The sequence below is a fragment of the Gavia stellata genome, chromosome 4 (assembly GCF_030936135.1).
Source record: "Gavia stellata isolate bGavSte3 chromosome 4, bGavSte3.hap2, whole genome shotgun sequence".
NCBI classification, from domain to species: Eukaryota; Metazoa; Chordata; class Aves; order Gaviiformes; family Gaviidae; genus Gavia; species Gavia stellata.
In genome coordinates, this window is record NC_082597.1 from 5,182,157 (window position 1) to 5,195,920 (window position 13,764).

General features: G+C 46.6%; 1 protein-coding gene across 1 annotated transcript in view; it reads right to left on the minus strand.

The window, feature by feature from the left end:
- ITIH5 (inter-alpha-trypsin inhibitor heavy chain 5) overlaps positions 1 to 9,459 on the minus strand; it is a 50,167-nt gene extending 40,708 nt beyond the window's left edge. The window contains exons 1-3 of the mRNA XM_059816583.1: positions 9,269 to 9,459; positions 5,207 to 5,251; positions 1,035 to 1,198 (exon numbers count right to left, since the gene is read on the minus strand). Of these exons, the coding sequence (XP_059672566.1) occupies positions 1,035 to 1,198; positions 5,207 to 5,251; positions 9,269 to 9,388 (329 nt within the window). The 5' untranslated portion in view covers positions 9,389 to 9,459. The remainder of the gene's footprint in view (positions 1 to 1,034; positions 1,199 to 5,206; positions 5,252 to 9,268) is intronic.
- Between the last annotated feature and the right edge of the window lie 4,305 nt (positions 9,460 to 13,764).

Genomic DNA, 13,764 nt, shown 5'->3' on the forward strand with positions numbered 1-13,764 from the left:
GAGTATATTTTTAGTCCAGAACTTTACCACTCTAAGATGCAAGTTCAGTAGGTAATCTCCGAAGCACAAGGATGCAAACCAGAAAGCAAAGCAATTGCCAAGAATCCCAATGAGCACTTTTTTTTGTCTGGTCTCAGATCCACCATCTGTGTCAATAGACATGGCGATATTCATGATGACTGCTCTCAATTAGCTGCCTCCCTAACTAAAACGCTTCTCCCTGGGAATGAGTTACAGGGCCATGGATTCCATAAAAAAAAAGAGCCCTTAACATACATTTTGGCTGGGCAGTGGCAAAAGATTGTTTTTCCTGCTATTCAGTCCAAATGGAAGTCTTTCGAAAAGACCTGGTCCCCTATCTGCTATGGCCAGGTCTGAAGTTGTGGCCCCAATATCTACCCATAGGGGGGAACTGAGCATGACCAAACCAAACATGTTTTTGAAAACAAGAGCTTAATTTATTCCTTAGTGAGTCATTTCAATATGAGCTTGGTTGCCCTCTACTTGCTCTATTATCCCCAGCGGATGACTAGCACCTCCAGCAGCAAGTGAACCTATCTGCTAGTTGGAGTTGACTCTCCTCCATTGACAGTATGGAGAACCTGGAACAACAAGGAGCTTCTTAGGCACCATAGTCAACTAGGCGAGATAACTATCGTGTGCCAGTGTTGCTGAAACTTTAATTGGAAATGTTTCTAAGGGCTAGGAGAGATATTTTTAGTCCAAATCGAAGAGAGAGGGGGAGAAGGAAGTTGTTAAAAGACACTCAAATGGGAAATAGAATCATTTTCTTCCCCATGTACATTGAGGACTTGAATCTTAGCATCCTGTCATCCAAGGACTTGCTCTGTGCTTTGGGGCCATGACCAGTTTCGGATGGAGTATATCATGTGTGTGGTTTTATTTTTCCTGAAGAAATGCAAAAAGGCCTTGATACAGTCCTACTGCAGATCAGCCAGTTTTTGAAATCTGAGAGAGCTATCTGTGGGATGGGAGAACCATTGTCCACCCAGCTGTCAGCATTACTTACTTACATGGTAAAGTTGGAGATGAAGGCTGCAGCTGGGATCTGCATCTCAAACACACCTTCGCGGGCCTCGGATCCACTGTTCACCATGGTGCACGACACCGTGGTGAAAGCATACCGAGAAATGATTGTGGATTTCACAGTGAATTCAGACATCCGAGGCCTGGTTTCCTGTAGGTATCAAAAGGTTACCTATTAACACCGACAGCTAGATAACTCACCCCTTCAGTGTTTCAATGGCTTTAATACTTAATGTACTCAAGCAAGTTACCAGCCTATGAAAAACAGTCAACAGCAGGCAAGGTGGGCTTGCCCTCAAAATTTCAGGTGAGCTGCAAAAAGTAAACCAGGAACATGGCACTCCCTTTGTCCATGCACAGGAGCAAAGGCCACTGTCATACTCCAATAATTGGGAAGGGTCTGGGAAGGATGAGAGGTCTGATTATGCTAGCCTTTATGTTGTGAAACACACTGACAAAATCCACCTGTATCCTAAATTACACCCTTCAACTCTGACTGTGTGAGAGGATCAGGATCAGTCCCTTAGGCCTGGGAAAAGAAGCCCAAAATATGTCCCCATAGGGTCCAGAACTGATGTCAGAGAAACTGCCCTGTGGACTGTGCATTAGAGCAATTGTAAGACCTCTGAGGTCGCTGTGTATGAAACAGCATCTTCAAATTCACACAATCAGATCCATAAGTTATGCAAACAGAAAGACTCCTGTCAATGGAGTAGATTTAGTCCTCCTCTGCTGAGAATCCATCCTGGAGGTCTCAGCCAATGGATGGAAGAGACTTAATAAGAAACACTGACACTGTGACATCTCAGGCAAAATATTTTAAGCCTTTTAGCCCACACTGGATTCCTTCCAGCAGAGAAGCAGCAGAGACTGCAATGAATGACACATGATGTAGCAATGGAAGCTGAAAGCCAATTTCTGCTTCTTGGGAATGTGTTTTTGTGCACAAGTCCTGGGTTGGAGCATTTCTCCAATCTAACGTGATTTTTTGACAACAACATCTCCATGGAGCTCAACAGTTTTCTTCCTGGAAGACTTCAGTGTATTTAACCATAAACAGTCCATGTAAAAAAAAATTCTGTATGTTGCCTTAAACCATCAAAGACTGAACCCTCAAAAGCAGAAGGAAGCTGAAGAGTAAAATGCATTGCAAGTACAGAGCAACTTCACTATGCCAAATAAACTGAGACTCTTCCTATTGAGGTTGATAAAAAGTCACAGCCATATAAGACTTGTGAAGACAAGAACATGCTCTTCAGCTGCACTTCCAGGCTTTTTTTCTGAACAAAAATAATTTTGACAAATGGCTTAACAAAGGGAGCAAGTGGTTGTATGACTAAGTATGAAACAGGAACATTTCTGCAGTAGCTGACAGTATCAGGAGCAGTAATGAGTGAGCATCCAGCTAACCTAGCTGCTGGGCTAGCGAATTCCAGGCAAATGGAAGAATGAGGATCCACTGGAAACAAACACAGAACCGTCAATAGACTTGGAGATAAAGCCCCACCTGCCTACACTTTCAAGCCTTGGAAAGACTCTTATAAATGTGTCTCAAATAAACCTAATCATGATAGATATCTTTAACAGCTGGAGAATGTGTGATGTGCTCTTGTGTCCACGATCATCCTGCTTAGCACAGGCTCAGCTCACATGGAGCACAATGGCAAGAAATTAGCACTTCTAGGGTGTGATTCGTCTCACTGACTTCAGACTGCTCAGTGCAATGGATCTAGACATATGCTCAGATCTAATGTCCCCCCCTTAGGCCACTAGTGGCTTTTACTCAACCGCTGTTGATTAGAACTATATCCTGCTGTTCTTAGGACCTTCCCTGATACATAGGCATGGCTTTCCAGTCTCATTATCCTGAAGGTGGAGAGGGTGGGGAGTTTTGATTGGAAGTAGTGTTGTAGGAACGTTTCCAGATATAATAAGCTGATGTTTCATTCAGTCTTCCATACCACTAATGACCTGTGGCATAGCAAGAGATATAGGGGATTTAATAGCAGAAGTAAAAGAAAGAATCTGAAACTACAGCAAATTCTTTGGTTCCAGATGTCCTGCATCTACTCCCATGTGCTGCATTTCATCATAAGCTGTGGGTTCAAACATGGTGGGCATCTCAACAGCAAAAGATGATCAAGCCCTTTGCCTTTTACTTGAGATAACAAGGTGGTTCTGCAGTGACAGATTTGACACTGGGTCTAACACTGTGAATGCAGTGATGGATTTATCTGAAGTCAGAAAGTCTTTAGAATGTGACAGAGGACGTGGACTCGCCCTTGTTACGACAAGAACATAAGAATGGTTGTACTGGGTGAGAAAAAAAGCAATTCTAACCCTATAGCCTGTCACTGACAAAGATCAATAGTACATGCTTACATAAGAGTGTAAAATCAGTCCAACCTGCACTGATACCACCCAGAAATATTCGCTCAGTTTTCAGTAATTTGTGGCTGAAGGAACTCCTGACCCAAGGGTGGTATTTTTGTGCTTAGTAAACCTCTGTGGATTTTTCTTGGACTTTACACAGCTGCTTTTTGAATCCATGTCAACCTTTAGCATCCCAAACAACTTGTAGCAAGGAGTTCCACAGTTTAATGATATTTCATATGAAGAACCACATTGCTTAGGGTTTTTTTCAGAATCTACTATTTGCTGGCTTCAACTGATCTCTGTCATATCTCTCTATCCCACTGAACAAGCTCCAGCTCTGATATCCTCACAGACTGAGGAACAGCAAAAACAAACGAAGAAAAGACATTCAACATCTCTCCCTCTTCCTGGTGGATAGGAGTTGCTGTTGGAGAAAGCAAATACTGAATAAGGGCATCACATACAACTGAGGATGAAAGAACTGATTCATCTTCCCATCCCTGGAAGGGATCTGCCATTCCTTGTATATAGAAAATATAAACGGTGGGGGCAGAGGCAATTTCCAAACAGGTTTCTAGGTCAGGCTTGGCTGGCAGCCCAAGTTCCAGTCTGCGATTCTTGTGCATTCCCTGGAGCTCTTGCACAATCCATCAGTGCCTGATGCTCTGACTTACAGCTGCGCAAATGCCTGTTTGTTTTCTCCACTTTTTATTAAGGCCTTCAGAAGATGAGAGGCAGCACAAAGGAAAAAACAAAACAAACCATTTGTTTAATATTATTATTACTGTGATTTATTATCCCTATTAAAAATAAAGCTAGGGAATGCCAAGGGAGCAGATTAGCACACTGCTATGAGGCAGGTTGGCTGGATGTTTTATGAAGGTGTCCTGGTGATTATGATGAAGCGGTAGCTGAAATTTTCTTCCCAAACAAATGATTTTATGCTTGTTTACATCAAATATTTGGAAAGACAGAAGAGCTGAAGATCAATGAAACGCACTCCACTTTTTTACCTTTATCAGTTGCTTTCATCAAAACAAATTGACCGTATCTGAGATTAGAAGTAATAAACTGGTAATAAGACTGAGAGTTGCTCTCCTCTAGGCTGCTGATTCAAATCTGTCAAAGATCAAACGAACCAGAAGCTATTAACATGCTCTGTGTGTGAAATGAGTTCCTCCAGTTCTCAACTGGAAAGCCCCCATACCTTAGAAAAGACAGAAAAATAACTGGCTGTGAACAGCAGTTTCACTAGCTGCCTCTTTAGCCAAAGTTTTGAATAAAGCTGTGCAACTCAGGGCAGAAATATAGCCAGATCTCACAGATTTGCTGTACATCTCACAACTGCATGTAAACATCTTAAAGCTTAGGTTCCCATGCCAAAAGAATGGTATTGGCTTCCTGGTTTTCTTCCTTTCTTCAGTAAATTTTGGCCTCTGCATCAACAGAGAACAACAGAGATCTTCAAATTTCAAAGCAAACTCTCCCTTTCTCTTCAAATTCAATGAAATTTCATCAGGCTTACGTTCACTGCACGGTTGAGGTTTGTAACATTGGATATTCTCTCTCCAAATCTGGGGTTGAGAAGATGTATCGGGAAGTATTAGAAGAAACTGTACCTGTTGCATTGATCAAAATGAAGATTTTTTTACCTAGAGTCTCACCCTACCAATGAACTACTGGCATATTTCATTCCTGGGCACAGGGTTGCACACACATATATATATACATAGAGCAAGTGCAATTCCCATGAGGTAAAATAAAGACACAGCGTGATACATACCAGCCTCTGCAAAAATTTGGCCTGTCTTGGAACACGGCGTGCAACCTGCAAAGAGTTAAGGGAGTTAATGGAGCCTAGTCAACTTACAGAAGACCTGTCACTTGTTTAAATCCAGACATGAGTTTGTGTGACTGATTACCCATGGCCAGGTTCAAATGTTCCTCTAGTTAAAATTAAAACCTAAATCTCTTCTATATTAACAGACACATTGATCAAAGCTAAGCCGCGGAATGCAGCTCTCGCAGGCGAGGAGGTACTGTGTGTTTTGCAAATGCTACTTGTCAACGAGACTCTCTATATGGAGACAGGAACCTCAGCCTTTAGCCCTAGCCCTGGATGCTATGTCTTGGCCCTGGAAGTGTATTCCGTTATAGCTTCTTAGAGAGTCACAAAAAGGCTCTGTGTCATGGTTTTTGCAGAGTCGCATGGTATATGGCACATGATGAGTAGGGCTGCTAAATGGTCCACAATGCTCATCAAATGTCACGCGGGACCCATCTACACCCTCAGGTGACTAAAAGCCAAAGCCCATTCCCCAGTCCAGAAGTGGTCTACATCCGTGCAAGAGCACTCAGTACTTATCATGGGTTACAGACCCTGGGCAGGGAGAGGGCTGAGGGCACAACAAGCCCAGTAACCCAAGATTGTCCTCAGCTCAGCACAGTGTGGCTGCTTCAAGCTTGAGCAGCGACCAGGTTAACACCTAGCACACGTGTGGTGGAGCTTAGCAAGCATAACCCCATTCTGCTGCACCTGTGGACCTGCTCCAAGGGAGGACTTGCGTAAATTAATGTTACGGCTTCAGCTTTATTGATAGTACCTCAACAGCAGATCTGTTGCCTAAAAACTCTCCACAGGTACTGTGGATTTATTGCAGAGTGACAGAAAAGCACTAGTTATGTGCAAAAAGGGAATAAAGATATATAAACTTAGCCACAGATTTTATTATGAAACTAAGTGTTTCACCTATGACAACACAATCGTACTCACTGTATTGCCCTTCACAACAACAACTCCTCTGACTTCTTCCCTGCACACGGTGTAAGTCTCAGCTTAGCAGCACCTCCAAATCAAATCCCTCCCAAAACAGAGAGTACAAGTCTCTTGTCAATGAGGGAAGCCAAGTGACTTAAAATGTTGGTGAAACTCCAGAGAGCAGAGGAATGCAATGGTATTTTTTTTACCTGATTTGCCCTTTCTGTTGATTTATACTGAAATAACAACACTCCTTGCCAAAGAGATGATTTTATGTCTGTTTATATCATGCATTGCAAAGCTAAGGAAAGCCCAATGGAGCAATTAAACAGTCTTCTCTGCTAGGATCCTTATTATTTCCTTCTTCATTATTTTAGTCAACGTCTTGTAAAATTAGAACCAAAGTAAAACAGCTCCCTTGGGAAATTCTCAATAGAGAGGAGGGGAGAGGAGGGGAGAGGAGGGGAGAGGAGGGGAGAGGAGGGGAGAGGAGAGGAGAGGAGAGGAGAGGAGAGGAGAGGAGAGGAGAGGAGAGGAGAGGAGAGGAGAGGAGAGGAGAGGAGAGGAGAGGAGAGGAGAGGAGAGGAGAGGAGAGGAGAGGAGAGGAGAGGAGAGGAGAGGAGAGGAGAGGAGAGGAGAGGAGAGGAGAGGAGAGGAGAGGAGAGGAGAGGAGAGGAGTTCTCTGCAGTTTAAATTTTAAAAGAAACTTTCTGTCTGGGTATATTATCTCAGGCAAGTAAAGCACCTCAGGAGCCTACTGTGAGAGGCTGCAGAGTCTCCATCACTGTAGCTTCTTCAGAACAAGCCAAACAAATGTCTGTGAAGTTGATCTTGCTTGGAGGAGAGGCAGGGATGAGAGATTAGTGATCCTCAGTACTGTTTTTACTAAAGGATTACCTTTTGAAACAAATCCACCTGTTGTCCTGTATGGAACGGTCACAATGGTTTTTACTGACTAACTGGTGAAACTGGAAATTTGGTTACTGGTTTTATCTTCCACCACCACACACCCATTTTGTTTACTTGCTGATTTGCATAAGAAAGTGTTGTATGACTTGGCTCCTTCAAAAGCTACCTTCTGAAGTCTTAAGAATAGTCAGTAGACATCGGTGAGTAGCTAAGGATCACCAGATAACAGTAATCTGTTTGCTAGTACTTCATGACTACTGCCAAAGCACTGCTGCAGGATTTACGATACTGATCAGTCTATTGAACTGTTTTGAATCAGCCAGCTTCACTAGCATCACCTAATGGAACAATTTCCAAGCTACCATCAGTCTTTAGCTTTAAAGCCTTCCAAAGCACTCATTAAAGCCCAATAATTGCTAGTAGTGACCCCATAGCTGTTGCCATTTGCTAGTCTTAGTATGGTATACAGAGAATAAGCTGGGCAGTAGCAACCCAACTACCTGTGAAGAGCTGTCCAGAAGAACTACCTCTAGTGCAACGGTAATAGCTAGCAACCTTGTCAACTACCTTAGCAGAGTGGTCAATCATTGGATCAGCCAACAAGTAATCCACACTCACTGCAAATACAATGACCCCGCAAAGACCCATGTCTGTACTTGCCTTTGTGTAGGAAGATCCTTCCAGTTAAACACAGCCTTATATGCTCTCCAAAGCTAGAGATTTGCTTATAGGGGATGTAGTATGTTGATCTAGGGAAGCACTGGCCTCTTCTTAATCTGCCTTATGTGTTCAGTGACATCTGTCCATACAGATGCCCTCTTCTAGATCTGGGTGTCCCAGGGGACTAGATCACCACCTCTATTTATACATCACTGCTTTTCCGTTGGAAGTTCCTGCTGCCACTCATCTGCCAGCAACACAGCTCCTGTGAAAACACCCTTATTTGCCTCAATCAAGATCAGCCAGGTTATTTCAACACTGTGAGCCACAAGCTTCGCAGCTGATTTTCCCCCTAAAGCAGGTCAGCGAGTGTTCCCAGATACCACTCCCTTGGCAAAACAGTGGTTGAGATGCTCTCTTCCACTTGGACAGATGGGTCTGCAAGACAATGTTGGTTTGTGGCTGAATTCCCCAACAAGGAATATGTGTTCCCAGTAATCAGGATCAACAACGAAGCTGCTGAGGTCCCCATGCTGGAGAGAGATGGGCATTTCTGGAGAGAAATTCTTCCCATTCTAGCATGGGTGGGGTGAGCAACTGAATGACCAACTCTGAAACGAATACATATGAAGAGTCTCACTCTTCCCGCTTACCGTATGGCAGAAGATGCCAAATACAGGCATCTAGTGACATTTTAGACATGCTAGGGTATGCCACCTGGCCTCCAGCAAGGCAGAGGGCTTCCATAGATCCTGCATTGTATCTGCCAGTCCCACGTGGTTATCTCAGATACTACAGAGCCTCTCAGATCTGATCAAATTTAGATTTGATCAATGCCCTAAGTGATCCAAAGTCACACATGGTAGCTGGTATGGACCTGAAGGATGTGAAGCTCAGCCTTTTAAATCACAGCCTCCCAAACTTTCTTGCTAACTTGTAAAAAGTTCATTGCCCTTTCAGCCCTATTTCCCCAGAAAATCTAAGCCACACAATGACACAATGTAACAGCCCTCACTTGCAAATATATTTTTTTTTCTCTCCTGGTCAAGAAGCATTTTTCAAGCTGAAACTTAGGTGGTTCATTTCATCCAGCATGAGTTAAAAATCAAGTACGGTAAGACTGAAACCATAGGCAGAAAAACTTTCCTCCGAGCCTGAAATACTCTGAATTACTCAGACTGGCGTGCGGCCAGGACACTGCGTTAACTCCCTTGTCCCTGCGAAACGCCTCGTTAGCACAGCTCTCGGGATGTTGGCTTTCAACCCGTCCCTAGCAGTAGCACCCAGCACAGGAGGGTGCTGGTGCTGTGCTGGCTTAGCACCTCCAACAACTGCCTTGCTTGTTGGTAGCAGCCTCCCAGAGCTGAGCGGCCACCGCAGCCATGGGCACGCTGCAGGGACGGGTGCAATAAATACGGTTTTAGCAGCCTGCCCTGCACGTCAATACTGATGGTTAAGAGGCGACAAGCCAGCTCCAGCCACGAGATGGTCCCGATCAACGATTGCCTTTAAACCTACCTGCTCCATGATGCTGTAGTCTGCCATCAGACTTTCTTCCAGGTACCTCGCCATCAGCTCCGAGTCGGGCTGCCCTGCCGAGGTGGAGAAGCCGCAGCAGAGCCACAGCCAAAGGATCATGGTGGAGGGGGAGTGCTGGCTGGGGCTCCCTGCCCCGAAGGTGAGAGGAAAGCCCCGCTGCCTGCAGCTGCTGCCTGCGCTGCCGGACGGGCTGAGAGGAGGCTGACAGGAGGCGAGACGACCCACCCTCTTCTCCTCCTTCCCAGCTCGGGACCGGCCCCTTTTCCACTCAGGGCGGCTTCCCGTGCTACCCGGAGCTGCGGGGGATCCTCGCAGGGTTTCCATCCTGCAGCTACTCCCCTCAGCCGGGAGTCCTGTGGACCACCAGGCACTAACCACTGCCATGCCCCTCTTGACACTGCCCTCAGCCTCAGCCCCCATCTCACCTCGTGCAGTGGAGAGGGGTGGCACTGGGGTCCCTGAGGCACTGCCGCCTGTTATTTTGGCAGCAGCAGCACCCCAGCCCCGTGGTGGCCCTCGGCGGCGGGGGAAGGCTGAGGAGACTTTTCCTCCACCTGGCTGGGTGCTGAGGCAGGGCCTAAGATGGCCACTGTCACAGCCTGAGGGGCTGGTGCCCAGTGCCAGCGGGAGCTGGAAGGACGCGCTGGGCTGCCGGGGTGGCTCCTCATGGGGTCAGCCATGGCAATGGGCAGGCCTGGATGGCTTATATATGAAAAAGCACGCTTCTATCTACCCCCTTGGGACACCCTCCAAGGCTGGGGCTTTACCCAGGAAGGGTAAAACCCTCTGGTTTCACCCTCTCCGAAGGGACAGCTTCTCCTACTCACCAGTCTGGAGAGCCCTGGTTTGTTTGTGAAAGCTGCCCTGGGGCCCACCGTCCTGGAACAGGGCAGGGCTCCCTCCACACCCTCGCCTTGGCACCCCGTCCGGCAGCCAGGTGCCTCCCTGCTGGGGAAGACGGCCGAGACCCATGCTTTCACCCCTCTCTCTCGTCGGCTGGACTCCATTTCTCAGCTGGGCAAAGCTGGGGTGAGCGTCCTGCTCTTCCCTCCGTTCCCCAGAGCCCTTCCCTCCCCGGCCAGCCCCAGGGCGAAGGCGGCCGCTGGCTGGGCAGGCTGGGTCCCCACCGCTCAGCTGCCAGGGACGCTCCCCAGGCATGGCTGTGCCAGCTGGCATTGACCGGGCACGTCTCATCCCCAGGCGTTTGGGAACTTGCATCTGCAGCACTCACCTAACCCCAGATCAGATGTATTTACTTCATTTTTCTATGCCAGCAGTAACTTCTTAAATCCAGCAGACCCAAATTTTGTCTTTTTGTTTGGGTTTTTTTTTTTTTGCAGGTGCTAGGTGCTGCATGCACAAACCTGTCAGGATTCAAACCACAGTATTTTCTTTTTCCTTTCCAGCTCTGGGTCCTCAGGGACTGAAGCTGTTTTCGTTCAGCTCCAATCCATGGCAGTCACAGTCCAGTGAGTGGCTCAATGTCTCTCCAGCCTTGCTGGGATGTATAAACACACCCTTGGGCCACTGAAGTTTCTCATTCTGGACAGACACATGTGCACCCACCTGAAAGCATATGTCCACTAAAAGCTTATGTCCTGGGAGCATTATGTCTTCCAAATCTAGCATGTGTAATGGAGGAGCAGGAAGGTGCTTGCTCCCCATACAGAAGGGATGAGGGGAGCTGGAGCTGGGGTAACGGGAAGGGACAGCAAGGTCGACGCCTTTGGAACTCCCCTTTAGCAAATCGGTGGACCAGGCTTAGGCTGTGGCCACACCATGGTCACACACAGGCCCCTGTGGCACCGTCAGCAGGAGGGAAGGAATCAAAAGCCTGGCCAACCGCTTTCTCACTGGGACCACTCCACCACCGGCAGGTACAAGGGCCTCTGGAGTGGCCACATCCCCGATGGCAGATGCAGAGCTGGGCGGCACTGCAGGGAATGACAGAGGGCTTATGTGGCTGGAGAGGAGAAGATGGTGGGAGAAAGCTGGAGGCTGGGGCAAGAAGCTTCAGGCTCCCAGAGGCACCCCAAATGGTTGCTGTACTGATCTAGTCCCTGCCAGAAGATGGTCAAGGCATTACCCTCAGCTCCTCACCATTTCAAAGGGAGATGGAAGAGAGCTCAGCGATCCTGTTGGGGTTCAAGAAAGACTTCAAAGCAATGGTTCAGGCTGAGACCTGGTTTAAGGACACACAAAAAATGGCTTAAAGTATTTTTCAGCTGGATCCACTTTATTCCAGGTTCTGCATGGCTTGTCCAGCTCAGACACAGAAGAAACAAGCAGACTCCCGAGCTCCACATGAAGCGTGGCTGCAGCCTCCTGTGCCCTCACTATTGACATTAGGATGGGCTGCTCCTCAACCTGCTCTGTCCATGTTTTACTAACTAGGGGCCATGGCTGAATAAAAGTCTTGCAGCTCTCCAGCATATGCTTAGAAATGCTGGAAACTGGCTTTTAAAACAATACATATGGGATGATTTTCCTACTGTTTTGCAAAAACCTAGAGGAAACCAAGGCAGCCTTGTAAAAGCAAGTCAAAACTACCCTGCTAACCCCAGAGGTGTCAGCGGTGCCTGGGCAGGATGGGGAGATGTTTGCCAGTTTGAAATAACCATTGGGCAATCAGGAAACAATTGGAGAAACATCCAAATCTCACCGGCTATCAGTCTTTTCCTCCTGATGAGTATTCAGCTTGTTTCTACAGCCACTCTGCTTCTCCCATTGCGCTGGTGAGGAGCTGAGGGCCAGAGTAAATCAAAACTGTGAGACAGTGCAAAGATACTGCAATAAAGCTGATCCTAAGTACATCTGGTGAAAGGAGAAGATTCAGAACAAGACAGGACCCTAGAGCAGGTACGGGATAACCAACAGGCATGAGAATAAGCTGGGAAAAGCACTGCCCTTCCCAAAGTGATTAGGAGCAGCCAATTCTGCTCATGCTCTCCTCAGCAAGGGCACATAAGGACACAGCACATAGCTAAATAAGACCAAGGTGTGTTTTAACATGGTTCAGATGCGGTTAAATTTGGTGAGTGAACATTAAGCCTAGGGTCTTGATTGCTCACATTATCCCCTCTTCCCTCTCCTTGGAATATGGTCTTCTGATTTTGGGGGCGAACACGACAGACACTGTTCTGGGGATGCTGTTGGAGACCAAGACAAGCAGTTACTCAGGTGTATTCACATTAGACATGTCTGATGACGACTTTTGCCGACTTAGCAAGATAAGCAGCTGTTCTTGGGTGGGAGCTCAGCAAATTAAATTGCCTGGCATGCCTGCGGCCAGCATGAGCAGAGACATTGGAGAGAGGCATGATCTAACAGCTGAGCTTTCACACACATTTCACCTGGAACTGATCACGTTATATCAAGGAATGTCTCTGTGTTGACACACAAACACATGCACCCTGGTGATGCTCTGCCTTCACACATCTGCATTACCCTGTTTTTCCATGCAAGGCTCATGGGTAGGACTAGTCTTCCTCATTTTCACCATACTAGTTAAATAAACCCTTTGGGGAGCATTGAAGCTAAAGAAAATGTTGGCACCTTCTGGCTTGAGAGCAGGGGTTTTCCAGACTCTAGACTGAAGCTGAGGAAACAAGATCAGAGTTGCATTTAGTCATAACATCAGTGCCATGGCTGCGTGGATTCATAAATTAAAGATTTCCAGTTCTCTGTGATTCTAGGTAGAGGAATGGGACACCAGACACCCATCTCATGCAGATGCACCTACTTTAAATGTCCAACTAGAAGTATCCGAACCAGGAACAAAATCTACCCAAAGCACTAACAAACTATAGAGTTTAGTGGCATTCAAAGCCAGCAATTTGATCAAGAAATTGGCAAGAGTCCCAAAGGGTTACACAGGCATAGACATACATAAATGTCCAGAGGTAAACTTAATTATGGTGTAAGTTCAGAGAATTACATTAAATATTTTCTTTCAGGTCTTAATCTACTCAAACTCCTCTGAAACATCTGGATAGGACCTGATGGGCCCCAGTTCTGACACTATTTGGGAGGTGCCTGTGTTCCTGAAAGGTCTTTTCTGGGATCCCCATCACTGCTGATCTCCCCGATGCCATTAGCTCTGTGGGCCATGGCTCAGCAGAGCACTTCAGAACTTCAAAATCTGATTTTGTTCTGATTTGGGATAAGAATTTTAAATATGCCCAAATTCTCTGCCAAAGGGCCTCAGTGTGGGGGATGTCTGAGTCTTTCGGGGGGGCTTCTGTGAAAGATGCTTTGAAGAGGTCATCTGGTCAGACAGGCAGGTCACCAGGCCCTGATACCTGAATTGGCTCTGTTGAATGGCAGTAGAATGAGATTAAAGTTGAAGCAAAAGAAACCCTGTTTGGTATGTCCACATATAATTTTATAGAATGATTGGTGTGCGGTGGGATGAATGTCAGGGCAGTAGGCACCCCGTGCAAGTGCGTTGTCTCGCAGGTACACCCTGTTCTTAC